The 16,047-nt window shown below is 36.2% G+C and overlaps 2 protein-coding genes and 1 pseudogene across 3 annotated transcripts; 2 read left to right on the top strand and 1 right to left on the bottom strand.

Moving 5' to 3' along the window:
- The first annotated feature begins 7,303 nt into the window (after positions 1-7,303).
- Positions 7,304-9,584, top strand: LOC137238309 (uncharacterized; annotated as a pseudogene).
- On the bottom strand, positions 8,785-12,513 carry LOC137238310 (uncharacterized). Of its 2 annotated transcripts, none has more exons than XR_010949158.1 (5): positions 12,483-12,513; positions 12,148-12,400; positions 11,665-11,802; positions 10,953-11,437; positions 8,785-10,899 (listed from the first exon to the last, which is right to left on the bottom strand). XR_010949158.1 is itself a non-coding variant. In XM_067763152.1 (5 exons), exons 2-4 carry the CDS (start codon positions 12,394-12,396, stop codon positions 10,968-10,970), a joined length of 684 nt encoding a protein of 227 aa, XP_067619253.1. In that variant the 5' UTR covers positions 12,397-12,400; positions 12,483-12,513; the 3' UTR covers positions 8,785-10,899; positions 10,953-10,967. The 2 variants fall into 2 exon arrangements, 1 of the variants encoding a protein (XP_067619253.1); XM_067763152.1 differs by having other exon boundaries at positions 10,953-11,264.
- Positions 12,514-13,336: 823 nt separating this feature from the next.
- Positions 13,337-15,989, top strand: LOC137245192 (uncharacterized). The gene is made up of 5 exons (XM_067775465.1): positions 13,337-13,483; positions 13,608-13,781; positions 14,047-14,418; positions 15,125-15,393; positions 15,470-15,989. The coding sequence occupies exons 1-5, from the start codon at positions 13,450-13,452 to the stop codon at positions 15,737-15,739; spliced, it is 1,119 nt and encodes a 372-aa protein (XP_067631566.1). The 5' UTR covers positions 13,337-13,449; the 3' UTR covers positions 15,740-15,989.
- Positions 15,990-16,047: the final 58 nt, after the last annotated feature.

Below are 16,047 nucleotides of genomic sequence, written 5' to 3'. Positions count from 1 at the left end.
CAAGAGCTTTGTAATAGAATGTGGGGGTAGTAAACAACCTGTTAGTCACATTTTACATTGAGTTGTCATCATAATTTTCCAAGCAGAAGTCCTGGGGTCTTATCCTGTATTATATACGAAGAAAAATGCGCTTCAAAAGCTTCTAAATTGTAGCAGTATGAATAGGGTTAATGTACCCTGCAAAAATTGTTGGATTAGGTGTACTACAGTGGAAATACTTTGGAAAGTACTCTCACGTATGTACTCTATGGAATACTCACAAACAAAGCGAGAGTGGGATCACCTACTCCTCTCCTAGGACATCGCAATGTTAATTGGAGCACATTTTTTGTATGAATACAGATTAGATTTGGAGCAGTCCTATACTCCGAAAGGAGTATTCCTTACATTATTTATAGAGTACTCGCGTTTTGAAGGGTAGTATCAAGATGGAATAGATTATCGTTGGCGTTGCCAACAGTACAAAATGATATGTTAAGGCGGTTACACAATGACATTTTTCGTATAGATTCGTTTAGCACAAGCTTATGCATTCCAATAACATCGCCACAATCAACCTAGATGTTGCGTTTGTAAATATGAAGGAACTTCAGACTTGGCAATTGAAGTTTATTACGCCTTGCCCATTCACATACAAAACTTCGCGAAACACTGTTGTAAACATTCTCCCTATACAACAAAAATACTTGCTAACATATTTTGTTTCGTATTCGATTGTTAATATGCAGTTTTTAATTGTGAAAAATGTTAGAAAATTTACCTACCAGTGGGAAAAATAATTTCACTTGCAAACTGTGCCATCACATTTAGCCAAAGCAAATTTCAAATTCTTCTTATGATCTGCTTGGAACAAAATTGGGGAGTTGGCAAATTTTCAATATCAGATGGCGCTAGTGTCGATCATTCTACCATTCTCCATAAAAATATATGCAATCTACTCATAATGCATAACAGCTCCGACACATAAGCAGTTTTTCATATAGATGAGTTTAACACATGATTATGCATTATGAGTAGATTGCATGTATTTTTATGGAGAATGGTAGAATGAGCGACACTAACGCCATCTGATATTGAAAGTAGGCAACTCCCCAATTTTGTTCCAAGCAAATCATAAGAAGAATTTGAAATTTGCTTTGGCTAAGGGTGTTGGCAAACTTTACAAGTGAAATTATTTTTCCACTGGTTGGTAAATTTTCTAACATTTTTCACAATTAAAAACTGCAATATAACAATCGAATACGACACAAAATATGTTAGCAAGTATTTTTGTTGTATAGGGAGAATATTTACAACAGTGCTTCGCGAAATTTTGTTTGTGAACGGGCAAGGCGTAATAAACTTCAATTGCCAAGTCTGAAGTTCCTTCATATTTATAAACGCAACATCTTGGTTGATTGTGGCGATGTTATTGGAATGCATAAACTTGTGTTAAACGCAGCTATATGAAAAATGTCATTGTGGCACCGCCTTTAGAAAAGTACCAATAAGTGGGAGAAATAATTTCACTTGCAAAATGTGTAGCCAAAGAAAATTTCGGATTCTTCTTCTTATGCTTTTATTGTATCAAAAGTTGGCTACTTTTCATATCAGATGGTGTTAGTATTGCTCAATATGCCGTTCTCCATAGAAATACACGCAATCTACTCATACAGCCCAATTCTAAACAAAAATTCCGTGCAATGTTTCCCTTCTCCCATTCCTCGTATTCTAAATAAAAAATCCTTGTGAGTTTTCTCACTTCTCCCTTTCCTCCTATTCTGAACAATGTTCGAAAAAGCGGAAACCGGTTATGGGAGAAAAGTAGGTATTATGAATGTGAGTGAGAGGGAGATCTCTCTGCCATTTCACAGGAGTTTTTTCACTTGTTAAATTGAAGGGAATGCATCGAAATAGTTAAAGGAATTTGGTTCTTTTAAGAAAGAACACTTATTTGTACAAATTTGTGCTAAAATATGTACATTCTACCACAATTCTCTTTATTTTAAGTCGAAAAGTATATCATATGCAACGGAAGAGCTCTTGGTATACTTGATGCATCCATCCAGAAATTGCGCAAGGATTTTTTAAACAGGCTTAAATAGATTTTGGCGTATGACGAAAGACGAATTCTACTCGGCTTGGCCGTCAGAAAATTTGTTTTGGTGAATGGAAGCAGGCAACTCCAGCGTATTTGTATTATCCCGCCGTCTTCTTCTTCTTATGCTCCCCTATTGATGTTGCTGTGGCACCTATTCATTATTTATTTCAGTGAATACCACATGAAATGCAATTCTGTGAATTGTTTGTATTTTATTTCTTAATTTCAAACAAATTTGCAACAATAATTAAATTTTTTAAACAAAATAAGAAATGCGCAACGAAACTTCAATTTACAAAACAGCTGAATTCGAAATTCCTATTGGAGGAATATTTCAGCGGGAATAAAAAAACCCGCGAGAACAAAGTTCCTAGGGATTATTTAGAATCGCGCTGATAATGAATATGATTGCATTAAACGAATCTATCCTCGTGTTTCAATGCGACATGAACCTGATACGTATAGAGATTTAACATGCAAATGTGTTATGGATTCGCATTTACAGTGGAAGCAGTAAGGAAGGCGGTCGGCATGATGTGGTGGTGCGCAATGGCTAGTCATTGTCGGCTGGGGCGGGTCCTTGCCAACCTTACTGTTCCTGCGCCATAACAAAAAAAAGTTCCTATCATGCCTTTAAAAAAAAACTGACAAAAGCGCAGAACTAATTCAAAACGCTTATAAATTCAAACTAAAACAACATCCGGACGAACCGGATCTCACGGACAGACCGTTAACATTCAAAAAATTTAAATTCAAAAAAAAAAATAACCGCAAAAAAAATTACCGAACCGGACACTAACGCTAAAAATCAAACTCAAAAAAAAAAAAACCGCTGAAAAATAAAAATATAAATAAAAGGGGAAAAGGGCCGAATATATAGAGGGGCGCCGCGGGTGTTGTTGCGACGCCCGGTGCTTAGCCCACCCTCAAAATCCATGGCCACCGACGCACCTGTATTTCGGTGGCCCCTTACCTGCCCTACCTAGTGTATTCTAAATAAAGATGAACGTCAACATTCCCATTATACACACTTTATTCATAATTCATTGCAATAAAACTTACTCAAAATGTATCGAATATCGAATTAATACGAGGTGAACCTCTTAAGTCTAAAACTAACTAATGGTCAATCTTACAAAATCACGATCAAGGATAAGGACTCGTTCATCACTGAAAGTTAACTAGGTTTTATATCTGATTCGCATCTCCGATTAACGCGGATAATAAAAGAACTGAGTCTGCTTTGATTTTGCTTTTGCAAGATAATATTCCTTACAAACGTTCTGGCCTAAGACCTTAATTGATTGCGATAATACTTATATACAGGAAAACGAGTGCAATACATCTAGATTTATACTAGGACTCATCCAAGTATCACAAAAAAAATGTACAGCGAAGGAAAGAAATAAAATATCCTAAACCAATCCCCTTTCCTTATTTTGTTTTCCTTAGCGGCAATTGTCGCACACTTTGCCTTTTTCAAATCCTTCTTACTATACCGAAAAGCTTTAGAAAAATGATCGCTCAGAAATTTTAAAAGGCCTGCATTCCTTTAGATTATTCGAATTAGCCGGATTGCTCGGACTATTCGATTAGGTTCGCTTTGAATATTTCAGAGTACGTATATTTGCACGTAACTTCGTTAAAACAGAGAACTGGAAAATTTTAAGGTAATTATTGAATCATTAGTACTTCAGGGGTAAGTATTAGTAACTATGGTTAGGTATTAGTATTGGTGCGTTAAATGCTACTAATTCTAGTTAAGTGTAATCGATACCTGTGTCGGTGTGGTAACTACGAATGTGGTTTGTTGGGTTTCTCTGTTTATGAGCGTGTTGTTTCGTGAAGAAGAATCAAACAAAGATTTTAGCACACCTTTCATATTTTATAATAAAGTCGCTACTAAATTCTAATTACCCTTCGTCTCTTCAATCTCGTATTAGTTAAATATCGCTTAGTGGCTCTATTATCTCGGTTACCTTTTTCTACTCTCTTGGTTGTTCCTATCGCACTTCATAAAGTGTTATTTGTTATTTCAAAATTCCTACTGTTTATACGCTAAATCGTATCCCAAAGATGCTGACCTGATTATGTGCAAAATATATGTGCCTAATACGGGTACATGACAATAGGCCTAATAGTTTATTGCTATTCCCACAATGACAATGCGCACCCTTATTTACCTAAATAACTAATCATACATATTAAGGCTAGGTATGTGTGCGAGCTACGTAATTCTACATATGTATTTACGATGATGCCTTCATTGGCCTCTCTAATCTATATTATGGATAATAAGTAAATATGTGTATATATATATACGTATACATTTTGTCTATATCCTAAGACAAATTCAATTTACAAATTTTGTTTCATTTTCCTTCTTTTCTTGGTTTAATTAGGAGCTTTAAAAGCATGATTAAATTAATTAAATGACCGAACGGTTTACTGACTACCTTTGTAATTGAAATTCTTAAATAAACCGTATATGCATTATGCAACTATAATTTTGTATTTTTTTGTTTTTTGTTTTTGTTAATGTTGAACTTAAAGTAAAGGGAAACAAAGGACAGTAAGTAAGCAGTTTGTCAAAATGTACTTCATGGGTTTTATTTGACGAAACTATGATCCAGATATTCGGATTATTAATTATAGTCCATTATAAATTATAGTCAATTTGATTATGTAATCATATATTCCTACTCTAAAGTAGAAGTACTATTTGAACATCGTTCAGCAAATTTTCTTGTTTTTCTTTTTCCAAGTAGTGCTGAATTACATATATTAGTTTATATTCTTACTTATAAAGCTGCTAGTTGCTATTAATTTGATGGTGATAACCACCCTTGATATTATTAAGGCTTGAGTAAAACTGGTTAATACAACCTATCTGACTGAAAAAAAAGTAAACTACCAAATTTAAACATGAAAATTTCTAGCTAGGAAAATTGTAGTTGTCGGCTTTACGGAACGAACTCACCGCTTTAAATGTAGTTATTGGTTGTCGTAGTCGGGATTTGCAGCAGGCCTATGTCAGTCGGCCCTGCTGTTGTTGTTGTTGCTGGTATTGTTGTAGTAGCTGGTATTGTGGGCTGTGGTGCCGCCTGTTGTTGCTGTTGACAGTAGTGGCGCAGGCCTATGTTCGTTGCAACTGGTGGTGGTTGTACCGATGATGGTGATTGCGCGTTGTAATGGTAGGCGCTGTCGATGGTGCTTGGTGCGTTGTAATGGTTATGGTTGCACCGGCGATGGTGGTTGGCGCGTTTTAGTGGCGCTGTTGGTGGTGCTTGGTGCGTTGTAATGGTTATGGTTGCACCGGCGTTGGTGGTTGGCGCGTTTTGGTTGCGCTGTTGGTGGTGCTTGGTGCGTTGTAATGGTTGTGGTTGTGCCGGCGATGTTGTTTGGAGCGTTTTGGTGTTATAAGGACGGCTGGCGGACGTGAATTAGAGCTGGCGGGTCTGCCAAATATTGCCGGGCGTTACAGCGCTGCTTATGGGTTACCAATTGCTTATCAATTGCATAGAATCGTGTCGGCTAACATGCGCACTTGTCGGAAAATTGTGAGGAGAACGACGACGAGGTGCTGCTGCTGTATTCCCAACTTCTTTACTACGTTGCCGCCTGAAATGTGGGTGCGGTGCTACCTCTCGTTGTTAATTTAGTGGTGATGTGGTTAGGGGCGTCGTTGCTGCTGGTACGAATGCAACCCCTACTTTCCGCAGAATTTGAACGCTTTTCGGGGCACTAAACGCTTTTGCTAATAGGCCTTGCTCGAATTGTCCTTGTTGCCAATATGTCTAGTGGCCCCTCGCATACGAACTCCGCGTGCCAATCAGGAGAAGAAAGAATTAAAAGCACATAAATCGTCCGCGTGCCAACCAGGACCAGAAAGAATTAAAAACACTCAAATTGCTAAGCCACTATAGATCTGTAATCCTCAGTTGACCCGCGTGCCAACCAGGAAGAAAAAAAACATTCAAAGCACACCAATCGCTAAGCCACTATCAATTCGTTAATTCTTGTCTGACTTACTCCGTCCGCTGCCAACCAGGAAAAGGAAGAAAGAAAAATTTTTCGACCTGCGGAAACTCGTGGTTTTTTTCTTTTTTGCTAGTGATCGCCGAATTTTTCTTTCTTTGTTTCGATACTTTTGTATCGCAACTTTCGCCCCATCACCAGTCACTAGGTGTGTTCGCACGAAAACGCTCCCAAGTGGACCGTAACCGTAGACCATAACAGCAGACCGTAACAAATGCAACAACAATGTAAACCATAATGTTAAATCTCTATCCGTATCTGGTTCATGTGCCATGGAACACGAGGTATATAAAAAAAACTGCTTATGTGTGGCGGGGCTTAAAGGCCCCCCATTACTGAGTAATCAGTAACAAGCAATGTTCATTTAACAGAACTGTAAGTGACAGTTCTCAAGCCAAGTCAAGTCTATGCTAAGTATCAGTAATGGGCCCTTTAGAAATCTGTTGAATTTTGATTTTCTATGTAAGTTCTAAGTGACGTTTACATTTTGGGATGCCATTTGTTTGTTTCCATTTCATTTTGACATTTTGTCATACAAATTAACATTTATTTAAAAATAAATTTCAACGCTGATTATGATGCCAGATTGTATGCGCTAAGTGGAGTATAATCGTGGCTAAGTTGCCAAGTTTACGCCAAGTCAAGTCAAGTCTATGCTAAAGGCTGGTTTCCATTATGTCAAAACTACTGACATCAAATATTGACATCATGTGACAGCTGGTCATTTGGTGTCAAAAGCGTTTTCATTACATCTCCTTAACTGACACAAAGTATGAGTGTCAACCGCCTTCGTCAAAACTACGCGTCAATTGATTGACCTTCCGTTTTCATTTCTGATGTCAAACCTTACGTGTCAGTTGATTGACATTCCATTTTCATGTTTTATGTAAAAGCCTAAACGTCATTTTTTGGCAGATGATCAGCTTTATATAAATATAAAGAATATTAGAAAGTAAAATAATATAAACAAATAAAATGCGTAAAAATATAAAAATTAGTATAGCTACTGCCGCTCTTTGTTTGGTAACATCGCTACGAGCTTGGCAAAATAAAAAGTATAACCAAAGAAACCCGAAACAGTGGTGGATTCGACCCGGTCTGCGGAATAGAGAGACATGTGGGTTTTATTCTACGTTGCGCACTAAGCTGGTCAAGCGGGATCCAAAGTGGCTAAGCAATTATTTGCAAGAAAAAAACAGTTTTTCGAAAACCTATTTCGGTTGGCGAAAGAATTGCTGTTACTTTGCGTTATTTAGCAACTAGCGACAGCTTTTCTAGTCTGATGAGTGTTTTCCTTCTGGGGAAAACCACCATTTGTAAGATTATACATGAGACATGTCGGGCTCTTTATACTGTTTTAGGAGAAGAATTTTTAAAGGTGGGGAGCGTAACATGTGTATTCCTGCAAAAAGCGTTAAAAAATATGTTTTATCTTCCGTGAAGGTTCCGAGCACCCGTGACGAATGGACGAAGATAGCTGACCGTTTTAACGAGCGATGGCATTTTCCTAATTGCTGCGGGGAATTAGATGGAAAGCATATTGCTATTCAAGCTCCATCAAACTGCGGTTCAGAGTATTTCAATTACAAAAAGTATAACAGCATTGGCTTTGGCGGATGCTGACTACAAATTTTTGTTTGTTGAAGTTGGGGCATATGGCCGTGAGTCTGACGGGGGCGTTTTCGCAAGGTAAATCACATGCATGTTGCACCAGAATTATCATAACTTAATCAAAATTTCAGATGCCCTCTTTCAAGTGCTCTTGCTGACAACACATTAAATTTCCCGCCTCCAAGGCCATTTCCGCTAGAAATTGCTGAAATGCCTTTTGTGATTGTGGCTGATGACGCGTTTCCCACAAAAACATACTTAATGAAACCATTTTGCTATCGGGAACAGGTGATGTCGCACAAAATTTTTAATTATAGGCTATCGCGGGCAAGAAATGTAATTGAGAATGTGTTCGGAATATGTGCGTCTCGTTTTCGAATTCTCAGAAGACCAATGGATGTGAAACCGGAGCATGCGAAAGATATTGTCCTCGTGATTTGTGTGCTACATAACTTTCTCCTGACACGAAAATCCATATACATACAAAGATGTGATGTTGACGATGATACTGAGGGAATTGCTGTGAGAGGTAGCTGGCGAACAGAGCTGGGGGAAAACGGGATACTCCCATCAATTAGGCCAAGCAGCACATTAGGTAGAGGGACAGACAACGCGATGAATGTGCGCGAAAATTTTATGGAGTATTTTATGACGCCCCACGGTGAAGTGGCATGGCAGTATAACAGGACCATATTGCATAACTCATTTCAAAGTTGTGAATGAATACCACCCCACATCAGGCAATTCCACGTACCCGATTGACTTGGAGTTTACCCGGCCAAGAGCTGTTAATTCAGCATATAATCTATACTTTTCCCTATATCACTTTTCGTAGCGAATGTACATATATTTGTGTGTTTTTAATAAATTTCATTTTAAATATAGAAACCACACAAATTAAAGTTTCAAAGTTTTTGTGTTACGGAACCCAAAAACGATTATTTGATACTCGTTTTTGTTCCATATCGAATTACGGAAAGCCACCCCTGCATAATTGAAATTTTTTAAAAGCGCCTAAGTAAGAAGTACAAAATTTAGGTAAACTTAAATAATCATAAGATTTTGCAATTTTATTTAGTTTTAATAATAAACAAATTAGTTGCATATTGGTTACACAGTACAACAAATTTCGAATTTTTCGTAACATAATTATAACCATATCTGGGCAGGGTGCATTAAAATTTTAGTGCACTCAGAATTCCGCTATCACTAAAAGGTTTACACCTTTTCCAGTTTAAGTACAGAAATTTACAATTCAAGTTCAGAAGTTTCCAATTCATATTCAGAAAATTAAAATTCAAATTCAGAAAATCACAACTCAAATTCAGAATTTCCAATTTAAGTTTAGAATTTCCAATTCAAGTTCAGAAAATTACAATTCAAGTTCAGAAATTCCAATTCAAGACCAGAAATTTTCATATTCAGAAAATTACAATTCATGTTCAGAAAATTACAATTCAACTTCAGAAAATTTTACTTTGTGCTTTGAAAATTTTTTTCACACTTTTTTCACACATGTTCGTAAAAGTAATTGAGTCAAAATTCCTATGATTTTACTTCATTCTGTAAATGTAAATACACGTGCGCGGCCAAGGTAAAAAAAATTTTGTCACATTCATACAAAGTATAATATATAAAAAGCGAAGCGTAATGGAATGTAGCGAGGTTTCTCTGATATTCATATGGAAGGGTTTTTTGTTTACATATTTATTTTGGAAAAGCCACATGCTCTTTTGAAGAGGAAGCTATGTATGTATTTATGTACGAATTAATAAAATTAACATATATGTTTAAACAATTTTGCATGCACAGATTTCCTTTGGATGAAATAAAAATACCTGAACAATTTTCTGTACTTAAATTGTAATTTTCTGAACTTGAAATATAATTTTCTGAACATGAATTGGAAATTTCTGTACTTAAATTGTAAATTTCTGAACTTAAATTGGAAATTCTGAACTTGAATTGTAATTTTCTGAATATGAATTGGAAATTTATGAACTTGAATTGTAATTTTCTGAATATGAATTGGAAATTTCTGAACTTGAATTGTAACTTTCTTAAGTTAAATTGTAATTTTCTGAACTTGAATTGTAATTTTCTGAATATGAATTTGAAATTTCTGAACTTGAATTGTAATTTTCTGAATATGAATTGGAAATTTCTGAAATTGAATTGTAATTTTCTGAATATGAATTGGAAATTTCTGAACTTGAATTGTAACTTTCTTAATTTAAATTGTAATTTTCTGAATATGAATTGTAATTTTCTGATTATGAATTTGAAATTTCTGAACTTGAATTGTAATTTTCTGAATATGAATTGTAAATTTCTGAACTTAAACTGGAAAAAGTGTAGTGGTACTTCAAATGAAAATTTGTACACTGTGTCCAGGTATGGTTAAAACACTAAGTACTGAGCTTTACAGTTTGTTAAATTACGCATAAAAAGAAAATAAAATAAATTAATTACTTCATTAGCAAGAGAAATAGATTTGAATTCATTTATAATGGTGGAACCATTTGCATACACTTTTTTCTTTAATATAACTTTAGTCCGCTTACAGGTATTTCTTTTTTTTCTAATTTTCACCAATTTTGCCTACAGTAAAATTACTCAACTACTTTTCTATAAAAGCTGTCGAATTTTCGTAAAAAGTAATTTTTTTTTTAAGAATTTTTAAAACTGTTTTAGTACGCTGCAGCTAGCAGAACATTGCTCAAATGAGCGGAGGGAAAAATTAATTAATGAAGTGGAGTCGAGGGAAGGGACCTGGAACTTCTTGTCCAAAGAATATAAGGACAGGAATGCCAGGGAAGCCCTTTGGCAAGAAATTGCAGTTATTATGTAGCTGCCTAGATCAGAGGTATCCACAATATTAATATTAATAAAAATTAAAATTACTGTCGTAAATACAAATTGTTACCTTTATTCACAAAGGCCATAACCTACATTTTTTTCGAAAAAGCAAAAAAAATAATTGATGTTTGCTTCTCCTGTAAAACTTGAAATATGTTGGTTAGGGCCTTTGTGAATCAAGGGGACGATATACATATGCGTTTTCTTTAATACAAGGTGTCAGACGCGGTATGTTAATTGGAGTCCTTTATAAATTAAATAAATTTCCGTTGAATGGATCCTTAATCCATCAGATATTCTGCTAGATAGACCTGTAGAAGAATATAAATTAATAAGATCATCCATATGCAGTGTAAGTATTCACCTCTGTAAAGCCTTTCTAAAATGTGAGTACAACCTCATAAATATTTGATTTAAAGTCGTGTGCATGTTGGGGATTTGAGGCTTCCCACAGGCGTCCATTTGAGGCAACAAATTGTCCAACATCATCCCAAGCATCACTTTTTGTAGCAGCAGTTACAGTTTCTAAGCACCGCTCAACAACTTTGGCGTAACCATCCTCATGACAATTGTCATATCTTCGTCGCTTTGTGCCTGATGTGGATGGTGTCGGAGAGGGCTCTTCTGGAGAATGTTCGGAAGCAGATGCAGATCCAAGTGATGGGATTTGGCTTTTCTAAATTGAAATCATACACATATTTTGGATGAGTCAGTATTATTAAATGAGGAGTGATTAAACAAAAGGCCATATTGCCATTTTCCACTCAATGCGGGATTTTAATGAAATAGGCGCGGAAAACAAAATTACACATGTTGTCGTCAATGGAAACTGCTAAAAGACGCTACTTCCTATATAAAAGATCTGTTAAAAACTAAATTTCATAAAAAAGGGCATATTTCTTTGAGTTTCAACCAAGAGGAAAAAGAAACTCCATCTGCGGTATACGCTTACTGACCCGCTAGCCGGAAATGTTTTGACAGATAACCGAACGATTTGTCAATTCAACTGTCGGTAAGCGTTTACCGGAGATGATGAAAACGGCTTATTTTAGTATTCCACTTCTGTATATACTTACATGTTTCAAGTTCGAAGTTGTTGGCGCTTCACTTCGCATCATTGGTTCTAAAAATTTAAGGGATGCGTGTATAGGGTTTGCTGTAGACGACGTTGACCCTTGCCCACTCTTTGTCTCTCCTATTTTATTAAATGCGGCCTAAATTTGTAGAGAAAGACAATATGATTATTATTCTGTAACGTATTTGAATGTGACACCAAAGACAATAAATTACTATAAGCTGAGTCAGTTCGTTATAGTGAAATTACAATTTGGCACTAACAGCGACGGTGGCAGTGGCTACTTTTTTTTAGGGAATGTTCAAGTAATAACTCACATTTGCACAGTGGCAGTAAGAAGCAATACAGCCGAGTTTAGCACTGTTTCTAAATTCACTGCCGCTGCCACGATACTGCTACTGCTAAATTGTAGTTTCACTATTACTTTGTGAAATTGACAATAAATCCCACAATATCTTTGGTGACACAAAACACAATAACTTACCCGAAACGAACAACGAAGACTGCTCCACTTTGTGGATACCTCCGACCTAGGCAGCTCCATAATTTCATGCCAAAGGGCTTCCCTTGCATTCCTGTCCTTATATTCTTTGGACAAGAAGTTCCAGGTCCCTTCCCTCGACTCCACTTCATTAATTAGTTTTTCCGTCCGCCCGTTTGTCCAATGTTCCGCTAGCTTTCGCACTCTTTTTTTGGTTGCAGGGGTTGGTGGCGTGGCTTCCATTTCGTCCATTTATCTAGTTTTCATAAAATAAACGAAAACAATTTAAATACATATATCAATCTTTATATATTATATTAAATAATTAATTTCCTTACCTTAAATTTGGAACTTGATTTTTGGCTTACGAAATCAGCTGTGTAAATGTCAAACCTAGAGAAAAATGCCAACATGCTGCCAAATGCATTTTGACAGTCAAATGATGCCATATCAACTGGCAAACAGAAATGGGGCCGTTTTCATTTAGCTGACATTTTAATTGACACAGCGTAGTCAAAAGTGACGACAAACACAAATGACACTATATGAAAACCCGTTTTCATTAAAATGGCAACGTTCGACTTGAAATTTGACATAATGAAAACCAGCCATAAGTATCTGTAATGGGGCCTTCAGTCAAGTTAAAGCTCCCATTACTGCTACTTAGCATAGACTTGACTTGACTTGGCGTAAACTTGGCAACTTAGCCACGATTATACTCCACTTGGCGCATACAACCTGGCATCATAATCAGCGTTGAAATTTACTTTTAAATAAATGTCAATTTGTATGACAAAATGTCAAAATGAAATGGAAACAAACAAATGGCATCTCAAAATGTAAACGTCACTTAGAACTTACATAGAAAATCAAAATTCAACAGACTTCTAAGTCAAGTTAAGTGTTGCTAAGTTTTGAGTAATCAGTAACATGCAATGTTCATTTAACAGAACTGTAAGTGACAGTTCGCAAGCCAAGTCAAGTCTATGCTAAGTATCAGTAATGGAGCCTTAAGTGTTGCTAAGTTTTGAGTAATCAGTATCATGCAATGTTCATTTAACAGAACTGTAAGTGGCAGTTCTCAAGCCAAGTCAAGTCTATGGTAAGTAATAGTAATGGGGCCTTAAAAAATATGCAACGCTAATGCGTCGTATCTTAAAGGGTGGCAGCACCATTCATCAGTTGTCACTTGTTCGCTATATTTCGCGCTGTTGATTTCAAAACATTTTTTTAGCAACAATTGGAAATTTGTACTGATTAGAACGCTGTAAGATATATAACCAATATACATATCTTAGCTAAAAAATGGAACACAAACCAACGGTGCTGTTATTAGGTGGTAAGTCTCAAGTAAAGTCCAGTATTGTTTGGCATGGCAGATGTGCTGGAAACTGCCATAGCTTCAGAGTTAATTATCATAAAAATATTGGTTGTATCTAATTTTTTTTTACTTCTACAAATAGGGTGTGGATTTATCGGACGTAACTTGGTTACTTACCTTGTGGAAAATGATTTGACTGCGGAAATTCGTGTCGTGGATAAGACGCCACCACAAATGGCCTGGTTAAATGAACGTCACAATCAGGCTTTTGATAACAGCAAAGTAGAGTTTTGCAGCGCTAATCTCATCAATGCCGGTTAGTATATTTCAATGCACTTAAATATTTAGTTACAAATGTGAGTCATACGATTACTAACTTATTATTTATGCATGCATGCACGTATGACAAACCCACACAATTTGTATGCAGGCCGCGAAAACTTGATTGGCGTTGTTTGCTTCTATATGCATATATGTATATACATACTTTGGGTTTCTTTAAGCTTTATCTTAGCTCCTTGAAATTAAATACATATAAATATATATATATATATTAACAACCAGAGTTATCGTCATTACAGCCTCTTGCAAGAATACTTTCGCACCGCACCCAACTACTGGACGAACGTGGGATTTCGTATTCAATTGTGCTGCCGAAACTCGTCCCAATCAAACCGAAGCCGTCTACAAGGAAGGAATACTGAAATTGAGTACGAATTGCGCTAATCAAGCGGCGAATTGTAAAGTAAAGCGTTATGTCGAGCTTAGTTCTGGATGTGTTAATAGCTCGGAAAAAATGCCTCAACGGGAGGATTGTAAACTCGAACCATGGACTTGTGTGGCTAAACAAAAGCTGAAGGTGGAACGTGAACTTGAGGGACTTAGTCATGCTTTACCATATACAATTGTACGCTTGCCCATCGTCTACGGATTGGCAGATAAACGCTATTTAAGTAAGTGAAACGTTCTTCACGGATACGTCTTATTTGTTGCATATCTGTACGTGCATGTTGTTAAGTAAACTGCAAACCGTCTTACAGAAATCCTCTGTTAAAAAGAGGAGCTGTATATTTTATGATACCTCGCTTCAAGTTCAATCCGACTACATGGTCTGTTAAAAGCTATGATTTAACCGGGTATTTAAAGGGTTCACTAAATCATTTAGGCATACTTTCCCATTATCGACCTAAAGGCCTTGGGGAGTGTTATCGATGTTGATGGTCCTTTGTCGGATGCAGCTCCGGCACCTTCCGATACCAAGCCCAACCATCTCGGGATGATTTGTTATGATCACATGCGCCCTTCTAGGCCATACCGCCCTCCAACCCCCTAGATCCATAAGGAGTTCGAGGTCTCCAGAGCCTCGGCTGTTAGTGAAACAGGATTCTCCACGGGTAGGTGAGGTTGACAATTGGGTTTGTAGAAGCTATATATTGCGCTGGCAACCTGAAAGGGTTGCACTACACACCCCCTTGAATCTATTTGGTTTTTAGTCGCTTCTTACGACAGGCATACCTACCGCGGGTATATTCTAACCCCCCAACCCGCTGGGTTGTATCGATTCCACTCTTCATCTACCTTCTTTTCATCTTCTCATTTCTCATGTATACATATTAAGCAGATACAAAGATTTTCTAGTTTTTCTAATTTTATTTTCAGTGCCTCGAATTATTGTAGCGGCAATATATAAATATTTAAACGAATGCATGAAGTTATTATGGAATGATTCACTGCATCTAAATACTGTGCATGTGAATGATGTTTGTGCTGCTATATGGTTTTTAGCACAGAATCCTGTCGCTATAAATGAAATTTACAATGTTGTGGATGATGCAGAATCAACACAAGGAACCATAAGTGATATTTTATCTGAAATATTCTCAATAAAAGTCGATTATTTCGGCGTGATGATGTCAAATCTCGCCAAAGTAAATAATAATATTTTCATATACATACATATATATAATATGAAATGTATATATATATTTCGTTTCATCTCTACAGATGAGCCTCTCGGATACGGTTAGCGAGGTAAACGACAAACTAATGACGCCATGGGCAGAAATTTGTCAAAAAGATGGTATTAATAATACACCGCTAACGCCATACTTGGACGAAGAACAATTATATCATAAACATTTATATTTGGATAATACAAAATTAAAAAATCTAGGATATGTGCTGAAGGTGCCGAAATTAACGCGTAATTATATAATTGAGATCATCGATGATTACATAGAGCAGAAATTATTTCCAGCATCTTTAATGGGCTAAAATTATATTTAAAAAATCTTCAGTACTCAAGAAAAAAAAAAAAATAAATAAAAAAAAAACAGAAGACATGACTCAACTCAGTTAAAATATAGCTATTCTCCGAGAACGAAATTGAATACTGAAGATGCCAAAACGGTTTGTCTCCAAACCAAAATTGACAAGGGATGCCGAAAATCGTTCCAAAATAGTTCTAACTCTTACCCTGTCGGAGAACAATAACAACAAAGGATCAATTAACTCAAGAATACAATTTTTTAATTTTTATTCTGTACACATATAAGTCTAATGCTAATATTTTTTAAAGTGTA

Source organism: Eurosta solidaginis, chromosome 1, assembly GCF_040869045.1.
Source record: "Eurosta solidaginis isolate ZX-2024a chromosome 1, ASM4086904v1, whole genome shotgun sequence".
Taxonomy (NCBI): domain Eukaryota; kingdom Metazoa; phylum Arthropoda; class Insecta; order Diptera; family Tephritidae; genus Eurosta; species Eurosta solidaginis.
Note: the sequence above shows the minus strand (reverse complement) of the source record. Positions and strands in the feature narration are given on the sequence as shown.